Source organism: Atractosteus spatula, chromosome 6, assembly GCF_055471065.1.
Source record: "Atractosteus spatula isolate fAtrSpa1 chromosome 6, fAtrSpa1.hap1, whole genome shotgun sequence".
NCBI lineage: Eukaryota > Metazoa > Chordata > Actinopteri > Semionotiformes > Lepisosteidae > Atractosteus > Atractosteus spatula.
The window spans coordinates 13,128,931-13,142,460 of NC_142711.1; the positions used below are offsets into that span (position 1 = coordinate 13,128,931).

Below are 13,530 nucleotides of genomic sequence, written 5' to 3' on the forward strand. Positions count from 1 at the left end.
TATAGGTATTTGTGTCACAGTCATAATTAAATAACATTGGATGCAAAAAAAGATATCATAGTAGCTTGTAGGAACTGATTTAGCATCAGTACTGTAATCTGTACCTCCTAAAATATTTTAAGTTAAAAAACCCAGGTGTAATACCTTATATTCCTCAATAAAAAAAAACAAATTGCCATTTGTGCACTCTATATCTAAAACTGAGTTTATCTAATAAGTTGAGTTTACAAAAGAGTTGTATTTTCATGCCATTTCAAGCAAAATAAGTACTTGGAATAAGTAATGAATAATCTTAGACCTGAAGAAATTTCAATTTGCACCACTAAAACACCATTAAAAAGAATGCCATCCAAATGATTGTAAATTGTAACTAACTTAAAATATTTTATTTGCAAATAAATTTTTAAGTTTTTGCAATGGCAAGAAAGCAACAATGCTCTTCAGTTAAAGACAGAAAATTCTGAAAAAAGCATGTATCAAATCCTTTTCAGAATCATAGGTTTATAAACATTTCAAGGTATTGGTAGCTTTTTTAAACCTTTGTGTTTTTAATTTACTTTTTTGTTTGGTATCATCCTAAATATGTCAAGTTTATTATCTTAAAAGTTCTTAAACTATTACCAAAACTGTATTCTGTACCTTGGTTCCTATCGTTTGCAAATTTTGATCTAATTTTGATCATGTGACTTAATAAAACAAGTTACTTTAGATTAGATTAATAAAAAAAAACAAAGGACAATAGAAAATAACAAAGTAACAAGAGATGTTTAGAAATAGGGACACAAGAATGTCATACATCATGATAATTTCTGCATCTAAATTAAATCCTAAAGTAAAACACAATGACCTTTCTCTTTAATAGTATAAATAAAGATATGAATGTTAAATTTATATCTGCAAGATTTATTTTTAAAGATATTCACTATGCAGGAGACACATCTCCAAGTGAGTTATAATTTGCTGGTGTGGGATGGCTTTTGTTTAATATTTTGTAAACCCATGGAAGGTCATATACAGTAGGTCCATTCAAAATTAATTTCTGAATCTTTTGAAAGATAAATGAAACCTGTACCGTATTGTTTGGATGATAGTTCAAATGCAATCCACTATCACATAAAGGGGATGATGTTCCACTACTCTGGTCACTGGGAATACCTGCAGATGAACATGATATATAATCCACTTTAAGTCAAATAATTGTATTAAAGATTTGCTCTTTGATCGCTCTTATAAATTGCATATTATTATATTTCATACTAGTATAAATACTTGCACATTTTATTGGTGATTTTTTAAATTATTTTGGCCAGTTATAAATCCAGTTAATAAATAAAGCTTAAGCTTGTAAATATCTGGTTTTCACATACCTAAACATGACATTCATTTCATGGTATTGTAACACTTACGGCCGAAAGTGACTGTGTAAGAGCCGGCTTACCAGAGCGGTGACGTCACCGCCCTTCCCTGTAATAGCAGGACCACAGCCGCTGGGCTGGAGAGAGATCTCTCTTTAGCTCACCAGGCTGGGTCCCTGTTGAGTGACGCCGGAGGCCCGGGTTTGCGTCCCAGACGGTGGGGGGCCGACCGTAAGCGGCAACGGCAAGGGCGCCCGCCAGAACCCCGAAGCGTTACAGTATTATAAATATTTCACATCAGTTAAGTTTTATTTTTTATAAGGTTGTACAGTATGAAATAGAAAGAATCAAAGGTGACACCATATATAAAGATTGCACTTGCGAATACGAGTAATTCTTGATGAAATTATTCATATTAAATTAAATAAAGTTTATTATGAACAACGATGCTAATGGTTTTAACCTCAAAGGATATCTCAATAATAACTCAAATTAAACTGTGAATCTTTTTTGGAGGATTTCCTTTAGTTAGAATAAAATCTCCTCTGGCACACAGAAAGAAACCTTCAAGTAATTGCATAATATTAATGACGGGTGATTTGTGAAAGTTTAAATTTAATCCAGGCCCAGGTAAGAAGACAGTAAGAAGTAGCATAAAAATATGAGAAGTAATTTACAGCAAGAGCAAAATCATTTAGGAATATAAAAATAAAACATACATGTGCAGTCTTCACAGAGAGGGAGTTTAAGAAAAGCTGGTGTCTTTTTCAGAAAAGAAACCGTCAGCGTTACTTCTTCTCCTGCATTTCTTAAAACTTGCACCTGAAATAAACATAAGCATAAGCATAAACATTGAATTACCATCATTTGAAAACTAGACAAATGCGTTACACATTTAATAATATTACGTATTATTGTCTGATTGAGATCTTCCAGATTGTAAAGAGGAACCCATGTGTACTCCTGAATTGGCCCATATCTAAACTATAAGAAAGCATTAGTTTCTGCTCATAATAAGCTTTCCTGCCGCTGAGTAATAAGTTTACCTTGACTGTAGACAGACACCAATTGACCCAGCACCTCCGCATACTGTATAAACACATCCCTTGATAATGTAATATGAATGTTTATGATCAAGGCCATATAATCTTTGGGGCAGGTAAATTATATTTTTACAACACTTTATGAAAATATACCATAATGGAATACAAAAAATCATACGTGTATTAGGGCTCAATAAGCTGCTTTAAACCAAGAACTGTAATGTAATGAATAAAACATAAAGCTTTTAACTCACCACTTCTTCATGTCGGTAGTTTCTCACATTTATTCCATTTATCTGAAAGTCAAAATAAAGCTGTAATAGAGAGTAGGCAGTTTAAAAGTTAATTTATTCAAATATAACAAAATTTACTGAAAGTTACCTGAAGGATTCCATCTCCAATGAACAGCAGACCAGATAGTTCAGCTTTAAAAATAATATTCAAATCAGTTTAATTATATACAAATAAACACAACGACAATAAAAACAAAAAAAAAAAATTCATTACTAATAATGGCTAACAACAACTAATTACGGTACGAATAATTCTTGTTAGGTGTAAATACAAAAAAATAGCAATTCGAAAAGTTATACCTTTTTGTTCTTTGGAAATTTTTGATATTACAACAGGAATATTGTGTTCTGCACCACCCTAAAAGAAATATAATAAACAAACAACACGTGGATATTCCTGAAGCACAGAGATTGTGAAATAAAATGTATCTCCTTAAAAACTCACTTTTGATAGCTTTAAAAAAGACTTGTAGTATACCTTAAAAAAGTAACATTTGACACCTGATATCTAAAATAATGTCATTTACTATTACAATTTGGTGAGTGTCAGGTGAATTTTAATGGCAACTGGGTCACCTTGCTATTATTCTAAGGACACAATTAAATACAACTGAGCCTGAATCTTCAATACACATCTATAATTCCATATTTTTGCTAGAATTTAGCTCTTTCATTCAAACTGTCTGGTTCATGGACAATAAATTACAAAACACAAACTGCCCTTCTATTAGAACAGAACTGGTTATCTAAATCGAGTGAAAAAAACACGTCATATTTCTTTTGAAAATATGAGAGAGTAATCATTATTAAAGATTTAAATTAATTTTATAACTCTCCAATGTTAACAAATACTGTATCTGAAAGATCCAGTGGCAGGGGCACAAGTTCTCATTTTTTCATTTCCATTGTCCAGGAGGTTTAATAGGTTTCTTGAAGTCTTCAACACCTTAAGATATAGGGAGACTAAAGCAATGAACCCTCATTTATAATCCAAGGTAATAGTCCTAATAGGTCAAGTCTGCCCAATCCTAATTCAAGATTCTTGAGATCTTCTGATTCTCAATGATCTCAATATCTCAGTGACTCCATAGGGCACATAGGTTAATAACATGCCAAGACCATTTTTTCAACTAGAAAATGTTGGGAAAATAAAAAGCAAAACAAAAGGGGAACAACTGGGGGAAACACTCAACAGAACTGAAAAACCACAATAGGCTGTGAAATTAAATTCCATGATGTTTTCTTTTGGTATCCATTTAGGATTTTTAGTAGAAGAAATTAAGCAACCGCAGAGTATAAGAAAAATATACTAAAATGATAAGGAAACAAATTAGTTGAACTGGGTGCTGTAAAAGGAAAATTACTTTGTTTAACCATTTCAGACATTAAAACATATTATTCTAATTTTATTAGTATTTAATAATAGAAGGCAACAGAAATTCTAACTTTGTGATATGAAGTACATTTAAATAATAGCAAGAAAAAATGGTTGATCCAGAAATAAATCAATTACATTATACTGCATATAATTGAGATTAAATATCTTAATTGATCAAAAGTAATAAAGCATAAATTAATTATAACATAACATTGTCTTATTTAATGATAAACTAAGAGTAAATGTGATACATTATAATTCAGTAATACAGTAGGTCTAAAAATTACATAAGCTATAAATCTGAATATAATCACAGGCAACCTGGAAATTAGAATAAGTAATGTGTAGAGGAAAATCTTGAATGCATTTACCATCATGAACTTTAAGGTAAAACATTAATTTTAATGTTGCAACATTTGAATTTGCAAAGTTAAAATCATGTCTACTGTTCAGCAGAAACAACAGAATCATATAAAATACTCATTAGGATACGTATCAGATCAGATCCAGGCAGACACTTGTCAAATGAACTTTGACATTTTTGAAATTGGATAAGTGCAAGATATTATTGACTCATTGCTTTTTTCATCTAGTCAGTGTAGTGAAGCAATAAAAAGGCCAATAAAGTTCATAGATATAGGGCTCCCAAGTGGTTCATTAAAGTTGCTGCTCACTGAAAGCAGTTCAAAGCGAGTTCAAGCCTGGGTCATGTCACTAGCTGAAGGTGATAGGAATTCCCTAGGAGGTAGAACACAATTTACTGTGTATGACTGGTTAGGTCTGGGTTTAAATGTTTTTTTGGCAAACAGAAAGTCATGTGACTTGCTGGGTAACTTCCACCTCTTCTTTTATACCTCTCATCTCTATGGAGCCTGCAATGTATCAAATGGCAAATGGCTTTTCAGGTTGGTGTGTTGGAGGAGCATGTGTGTGTATCTTATTCACTCTAGATTGGATAACAGTCATTGCCAGAGACTCTTAATCTTGGCAGTTTCAAATTCAGTAATCATATTATAAAAATTGTGCGATATATTTGTTTGAATATTGTTTTCAGTTTTGGTTACCATGCCATGTGAAAGTTTTTGTAGTTCTACAGGTAATGCAATGGAGAGCACCTAGACTACTTATTTATGAGAAGGAAATGTCATACTCTGATTAAGGGACCTAGAGACTTTTAGCTTCGAATGGAGATTATGTGGGGACTTGATTCATATATTCATTGTCTGAGTTTGTAGGCATTTGAGACTAACTGCTTAGCCGCATGGCAGAAATTGACTCATTGGGATCCTTTAAGGATTGTTACCAAGAAACACATAAAAAACAAATGACAAACTTAACAGCACATCCATATTAAAGGACAGCAACTTAAAGGAACAAAAATATAAATCTGTGAGAACAATTAGCCAGTTACTAGTATTCAATAAGTGGGAATGGATAATTAATTAAAAGTACTGGAAATCTTGATTACAACCTACTGCTTATTCACTTGCATATGTGGAAGATCTATGGTACAATTCTAATCAGTATTTATCTCTGGATGTGTGGCCTGTGACATGATTAAATGTTTTTAGTTTGGCCCCCCTTAAAAATGAGTTTGACACCCCTGATATAGAGCAAAACATTAAGAGAATGTCGTTAATCACATTGACAGTTGAGAATGAATTCTACAGTTTATTCCATGTGGTATGGTCAGATCGAAACAGTGTATGTCAAACCAGTTGTGGACAGAGAGGAATGGTCATTGGACCCTGACAACGAATGTCATTTGAAATGGCTACAAGCAAATACAAAGAATTACATATGGATCTGAATTCACAATAAATACACATCATTTTAATCTGTCAAAACAAAACACAGGGTGTTTCATATGTGGTTGTCTTAAAATCTCACTTTGGCATTTTATCTGACAGCAATGGTTTGAAATGTGGTTTACTGTCACACATTGTACTGACAGATTTAATGTTTTCTAGTTATCTGTGTTCTACAAATCAGATTCAGCCCCTTGTAATGAGGAAAGTAGTATACACTGTATAATACAGAACTTTAACGTTGCAATGTTTGATTTATATTGTTTTGTAAAGAGTTGAATAACTGTACAAACAAGTAATCAATTAAGGTTGCATAAAATGACAAACATCCACACCATAAACGCAAAGGTTTTTGTTTTAGGGTAAATGTTTTTTTAAGTATAATCAAGTTTAATGAGTAAGAGTCATGGCATTGAGGGAGTTTACAGCCACAACAGTGGTCTGCTTCCATTATTTAACTACTGAATAACAAATACCATGGTCAAACTTAATTATGGAATGGTGAGCACATAATACTTTGAAAGTTGGTTATAAACAAAAACATTAAGATAGAGAGCAAATCAATTAAGCCAAAGGTTTATTGCCTTTTGTTCATGCAAATAAATTGTTTGCTCAAACTTACATTTAATGGCAAAAACTACATGAACACCTAGACAAACACATGCAAACAAAACTGAATTCAGCTGAGCTTAATGAATGAAAAACTCAAAATTTAAAACTATTTTATAGACTTGTATTATACCTACAGTATATGCAGTATGTACTACATATGGATAGATTATATAAAGGTATAAGAACTGTAAATCTGAAACTATGTAATGTGATTAACTTCTTATTTGTTTTGTGAGTTACAGTACATTGCATGTATCTTCAAATTGTTGCACAACAACCAACAGGATGTTAATGTTGACTCTCGGGAACAGTGTGCCAATTCAGTTCTAGGAACCTGTTTCCCATTCTGGAAACACTTGTGGTAACTACAATAAATTAATGCATCTCAAGCACCACTACAAATGTTTTGTGTGTGATTGTTTTCTGTCTTTCAAATACCGCTAAATAAATGTACAGTATGACGCACAGCTATCCTACCATTACATTTGCTATTCTATTTTGTTTGCAGCACCACATCTACAGAACCCAGTATTCAAATCCATTAAAGACTCAACAACCACTGACATTTTTCAATCTTGCTTTTAGGTCTATGTTTTCACTGTAATTGTTAATGTGTTACTTTATCTGTGATCATCGTACAGTGATTTTGAGATTTAAGAAAAAAATAGTCACTCTTACAAATTATTGTTATTATTATTTTTCAGCCTTCTATTCAACGGGTAGCTTATTGCTTCACTAATTATATATTTGTAAGCATTGACTGTATTTTTGACACTTAAGGCTGAAGACTCTGGGAAAATACATTTATTTCTGACAGCACAGGTCAAAAGATGCATCAATTGTATATATAATGGCAGAGAAAAAAAGGTTTCACTTGTACTTGTCATGTACAATAGTAATGTCTAGACTTTCCTGCACAGTATTTTATGCTGTGGGCTAATCAGGGCTTTAAAATAGGTTTTAATTACAATATTTTATATTTTATTTAAAGCTAAGATTGTCCATATGCCAGGGTAAATGTGACACAAAGCTTTTCATTTAAATCTAGGACAACAACTAAGGCCTGCAATGTGATTTTCCTTTTTCATGGTGATAAATGCCATATGTCAGCCTATATAAGCTTGTGTACTCAATTTAGGACTTAACTAGGAAACACATATAACAAGTATAGTATATTTAAGATGACAGTTCATGAAGTAAAAATTCTTTAAATGTTTGTGACTATGATGACCCAGTCACGAGTTGAAAGTTGACATTATGTCAACATTTTCTTCAGCATATTCAACCTTTTCTTCAGTTGCTTCTGAACAGTTGCTTCTGAAGTCAAGGCATGATATTTATTAGTTTGTTTTTTGTATTAATGGAACTATGGTGAAAGATTTCGCAAGCTTTAATCTTTAATTTCATGTATTACACAATTTATAAGAAATGTGCATGAAATGGTGTCACAGATTTTCATGTCAATAAAGGAAAAATCAGGATTTTTTGTTTTGCATGGTATTCCACTTATTATTACAGTATAAGGATGCTGTTAATATACCCTGTGTGTTTTGAAATAATTTGAAAATTGAATTATTTCTTATTTATACAGTATATACTATGTATTAACTAAAACTCTAGAGTCACAGAATTGTTGAATACTTTTTCACAATATTTGGAGTTGTCCTTTTATTATTATATACACTTTCATTGTGGAAAGACCACTAAGATATACAGGTAGGTTTTTGGAAATTGCTCCTGCACCCATTTGAGGGAAATGAAAACCTGCGGACATGCTCCTCCAATATTTTTGCCTTACATGGTCTGGTTGTCCACACTAACACTGAGCAAACTGCAGTCACTTCCAAACTGCTGGATTTTCATCTTCTGCCAATTGATGTGCAGACCGAACTTGGCAGCTTCATCATGCATGTAACACAGTGACAACCTCAGCACAGCCAACGTTCTTTCCAGTAGCACAATGTCGTCAGCAAAGTCCAGGTCGGTAAACACTTGATTGCCGAGGGTTGCTCTAGCCATTCCCTGATGGACTGTGTGCTCCATGATGCGGTCCATGGGCACCAGAAACAGGTCTGGAGCGATCATGCAGCCCTGTCTAACTCGCACCAGAAACCAGTCTGATCTCACGCCGTCTGCTTGAACACAACTGCATGTATCCGCATACAGAGCTTCCATGAGGTCGACCACTTTACAAAGTAGTCCAATGTATTGAAGCATCTGCCATGAAGCCGGGTGATCAACTGAATCAAATGCAGCTTTAAGGTCAACATACACAACCCACAGTGGTTTGCCAAACTCCTTTCTGCCCAGTATCAATGTGTTCAGCGTGGCCGGTTTGATGGAAACCATCTACATCGCCCTTAGGCACATCGCTGTGCCTGCCAGCTTCTAGCCGGAAACTACTTGAAGTTGCTCTCAGTGTCGTTGTGGTCCTCAGTCACATCCCTAGGCTGGGAGTGCGTTTATTCGAAAGGCATTTCCTCCTTTCAGTCAGGTGCACCAAGCCTTGGTCCAGTTATTTAACCGCCCCCAGATATTGGGCGTTGGCTCCTCCTTTCTCAACCGGGCTTGCCACCGGCTATGGCGGAGTTCTGCCTTATTTAGGGTTTGCCTAAATTACTGAAAAGAGGACTGGATCCACTATGAGATGTTGCTCACACTCATGCTGCACTCTAGTCCTCTGTGAGGTTGTCTGACCAAGAAACACTTTCTCCTCACAGTTGAACTACTCATTTTGGACAATTTTGCAGCCTTGTGTTTCTGATTCAATTGAACTTGCATGTCAAAATGATCATGAAGGTGGAATGCAATAATATGCTGATCTTTGTGAGGTTATGACACATAGCCTCCCACATTGTGGCCTCTTATTGATGAATTGTATCTGGGTGAAACATCTTGCCGGAAAACTGCTAGAAATTGCTGGCTATGAACAATACAGCAATTAGTCTATAATTTAACATACAAATGGCAAAAGGTCATTGTTCTCTGGATAAGTGTGGAATACTTGTTACTTTCTGTATTTTCTTGCTTGATTTTTAACAGGCTGGACATATAACTGTATAAATTACCTTATGACCTTTGCCTATCCAACTGTCTCACTAATGAGGTGATGTAGTACCTTTGCAACTGTGAAAGTCTTTTGAAAATATCACAGTCAAGCATGAATGAACAATTACTTAAAAGTATGAATTATTTAAGAATTTTAAATATTGTAAATAAGCAATATTCAAAATCTGTATACATTTATAAAAGGCAACAATTATGTGCTAAATTTCTTTTGATGCCGAGTGTAAGAAAAATCATATCCCTGCCTAGCAAAGTTATTTTTTATTAGTGTTGACAGTTGACAAACCCATCAGGAATATATAACACCCATCTCTATTGATGCAAAATGTTGTCAAACAATAAGCTGCAAGCCATTACCATTTTTATGTAACTGTGCAGGGAGGTGTCATCATTTTTTATTCCATATTATTTTATTAAAACAGGCAATTCAAAAGAGCAGGTTATCCTTCTCGACAACTGTTAATCACATTTGTATGTAATAATATACATATTTTAGTTAATCTGTCTCTGAATGGTATCTTTACAATTCCTTTGTCACTCAAATACAAAACTCATAATGCAAGTGTTTTAGCAAGCTGTCAAAGAGGATTTCCAATGAAAGTTTGCATGTGTGGTTGTGGCCTAGCTTTTGGGGGATCAACTGCACTGTCAGTGCCCTGCTAATATTGGATGAAATGTATGTTCCAGAATAGTGTTTATCTGTAGGCTGGAGGCTGCAGTCATGTACTGTAGCTCCAGTAGTGTTGCCCCAGTCATGATGTTATGATTACACTCTTTTTGGCTAAACAACATTACAGCCAATTTGAAATTAGGGATAAGTTTAAGGATAGGATTAGGATGAAATTTTAATTAAAGTTACAGAAAGGGTGAGGTCACAGTTAAGAACAAGGGTTGGGAGATAAGAGAAAGTATACTGTGTTTTGGTTAAGATGTCTAGTGTACAGCATGTGGGGAATTGCTGAAACACTGTTTTATTGGACTATTACATGGAAATGGGAGATCCAAACTGGATACAATGTTTTTATTATTTAGATTCTTTATGTGTGGTCATAATATGTACTATAGGGCATTGTATCATAATCTGCCAGCATGTAGAAACTGCCCAAGCATATCTACAGAACTGCAGCTATTCTATTAGCACTACAAAGCTGTGAGGTGGTACCATAGAATCAGTAACATCTGATCCAGGACTGCACTATTCTGTAAAAATGCCAGGTGGTGCAGTGAATCCTTAGAGGACTGTAGCTCTGTATATTTGTCAGAAAAGTAGTACTGTATTAACTGTATTAACTACAATTAATTACCACATTATTATATTAAACATTACCAAACAATTCATTTTTTGTATATCATTTAATAAAAAAGAATACTGTATACTATTAAATTGATAAATAGACAGGATTCATTTGATTAAAATGTTGTTTTATATGTTTCTAAACAGACAAAATATAATGCAGCAAACCTATAAGGAAAAGGTACCATGCTTTCACATTTATAAATATAACAAAACATTACCTTCTACCTTTCTCTATTTCAACACAAAGTAAGGTAAGAAAACATTGTTTTTTTTATTATAACCAAATAATAACGTTTATCTTTTTTTAAAAAACAAAACACTGAATTGATACTAACATTCTAAACAAGAATGTGTGAATGTGTGATTGAGAAATATTTAACATAGGCAATTAAGTTTCTGTGAAAATTGTACTGTTTTATATTCAAAATGTACCTACTCTTACTTCGCATGTCCTTAGGTCCTTGTCTCACTGTTGAACTTGAAGTAGTCCTTCAAGATGAGTGAAGGATGGTGTCAGTACCTTTGTGGACTCTAAACACTTGATTAAAATTCCTTTGTAATATCTTCAAATCAAGACTATATTAGTTCACTGCACTAATCTAGGTTTGCCATTCCTTTTCTTTCAAAGGCATTAATATTCTTTCTGTTACAAAGTGACCAAACCTGAATACAATGCTCTGATTTATTTCTTTCTTATTGTATACAGTACTTTTAACATTTATTTTAGTTTTTACTTTTCTTAGTTTAAATCTAACAATGACCCTTACTGTTTCGATTATTCATCATAAATGAATGTGTTGTTATTTTAAGTGCCCCCTTGTTTCAGATAGAAGATAATTACAATTAAACACACACAAACGCACTTTAGCATTTTTATAATTACATTTTAATACTTAATATTATTGACACTAGAGCAGTTTAGTATCTAGAAATTTAGTATCTAGAAATCTTCAGGGTTAATGTGAATTGTGTTTTTCAGATCTTGATGAAAGATTGGTAATAGATTAATCCCAACTCTAATGTCATATATTTCTTGTGTACAAATGTTTACCCATTCCACAGCTCTCAAGATATACTGTATAGATTAAAACATTGACAAATTGACCTAAATTAAATATCATAAATTATATTTAAAATCATTTTAAAAAGCCACTGCAAAGGTCAGTTCTTTTACGTTTTTTTTCAAAGCAAGAGCTAGATGTTAACATAATGAGATGATAAGAAAGTATATGTAATCTTTAATAGTTAAAACCTAAAATATTTTTTATAACACACTGAACCAATTTGACCAAACTATCACTCAGTGTATACTGTAATAAGTGAATGTTGAAACCGCACTTTTAACAAAAAAAAAAGAAAAATGCACAATTAAACTATCAGTCAGAACCTTGAAATGGTAAGATATAATATTCTGTGACACTTAAGGGGAAAAAATTGTTTACCTTGATACTTAGACCAAATCCTCCAATTGTTTGTCTCCTGATTGTCACAGTTCTTTCCTGCAACAAAGTAATGAAAGTGAAGTTACTGAATACATTTTTAAATTATTTCATCTCCTACACAAATCAAAAGAAAGCTGAAATTTAAAAATAAATGTAACCGAATCTCTTACTTTTACTGTTTTTAATGAATCTTGAAAAATAAATTTGTATCAATGTCAATTATGCAGTAGATAAACAGAACTAAATTAGAAAACGTAGTACAAACAGTTTTGGTTATATAGTATTTTATCTATACATTCTGAATGATTAGAAAAAAGGAATAGATCATTTGATCAATAAATACATGTTGATAAATTTGTCTTCATATACACCCCATTTCATTGTATGATTATGAAGAATGCTGTAAAAAATAAATATTTTAGAAAAAGGTTATTTAGCTTGTTAAACAGGGATATCATCAAGACGGAGATATTTTTTCACAGTCTTTGTAAATCATCTTCTGCTAATGATTCAGGGAAGTTACTTATTTTGGCTATTAAAGTTAACAATTAGTTTAATCAGGCAATTAAAGTCTTAAGAAAATAGAGCTGGAAGATACTCTCACATTTAAGAACTGGATGTGAACAGTACTAAGCACAAAAGCAGCATAAGCAAACAGCTCTGTGAAAAGTTTAAATCAGGATAAAAGTCAATGTAAATAATATTTAAAACATCTTCCTGAAATATCAGTTTTCTCTATGTTTCTTTCTCAGTGCACTAGCTTTATCATGGACATATTGTTTTTTTTTAGGCAAGGAGTACCACATTTCCAAAAATATTCAGGCATACCTTAGAAGGATGTTCCTGTGAAGGATGTTTTATGTACCTATTTACAGATGTCTACGCTTGAAAAATTATTTTTTGGTGGAACACTTGTCTTGCCTCCTGAAGAACTGACCTCCCTCTAAAAAATAAATATATCTTCCTGTAAGCTTCACTGAGTCTCGGAGTATCTCTGTACTGCAATTTAAAAACTTGGACTGTGAGATGCCTGCAAATGGAGGTGTAGTAGTTTGAAAAACAGCCAGAGGCAAAATAGTGTAATGAGCACAGGAGTGTCCCAAGCCCAGGTGCTAAATGAATCCTAACCATGAATGGTTCCACAACATAGATTTGTTTATATAATGTGCATTTCTATGTTCTGAAGGAATTGCTTCCAAAACATAATTTGTTTTCTGGGAAATTAACACCCAAAAG

General features: G+C 33.1%; 1 protein-coding gene across 1 annotated transcript in view; it reads right to left on the reverse strand.

Moving 5' to 3' along the window:
* sntg1 (syntrophin, gamma 1) overlaps positions 1 to 13,530 on the reverse strand; it is a 75,765-nt gene that overhangs the window by 18,411 nt on the left and 43,824 nt on the right. Inside the window, exons 4-9 of the mRNA XM_088918394.1 lie at positions 12,295 to 12,351; positions 2,992 to 3,049; positions 2,780 to 2,823; positions 2,653 to 2,694; positions 2,075 to 2,177; positions 1,073 to 1,155 (exon numbers count right to left, since the gene is read on the reverse strand). Of these exons, the coding sequence (XP_088774520.1) occupies positions 1,073 to 1,155; positions 2,075 to 2,177; positions 2,653 to 2,694; positions 2,780 to 2,823; positions 2,992 to 3,049; positions 12,295 to 12,351 (387 nt within the window). The remainder of the gene's footprint in view (positions 1 to 1,072; positions 1,156 to 2,074; positions 2,178 to 2,652; positions 2,695 to 2,779; positions 2,824 to 2,991; positions 3,050 to 12,294; positions 12,352 to 13,530) is intronic.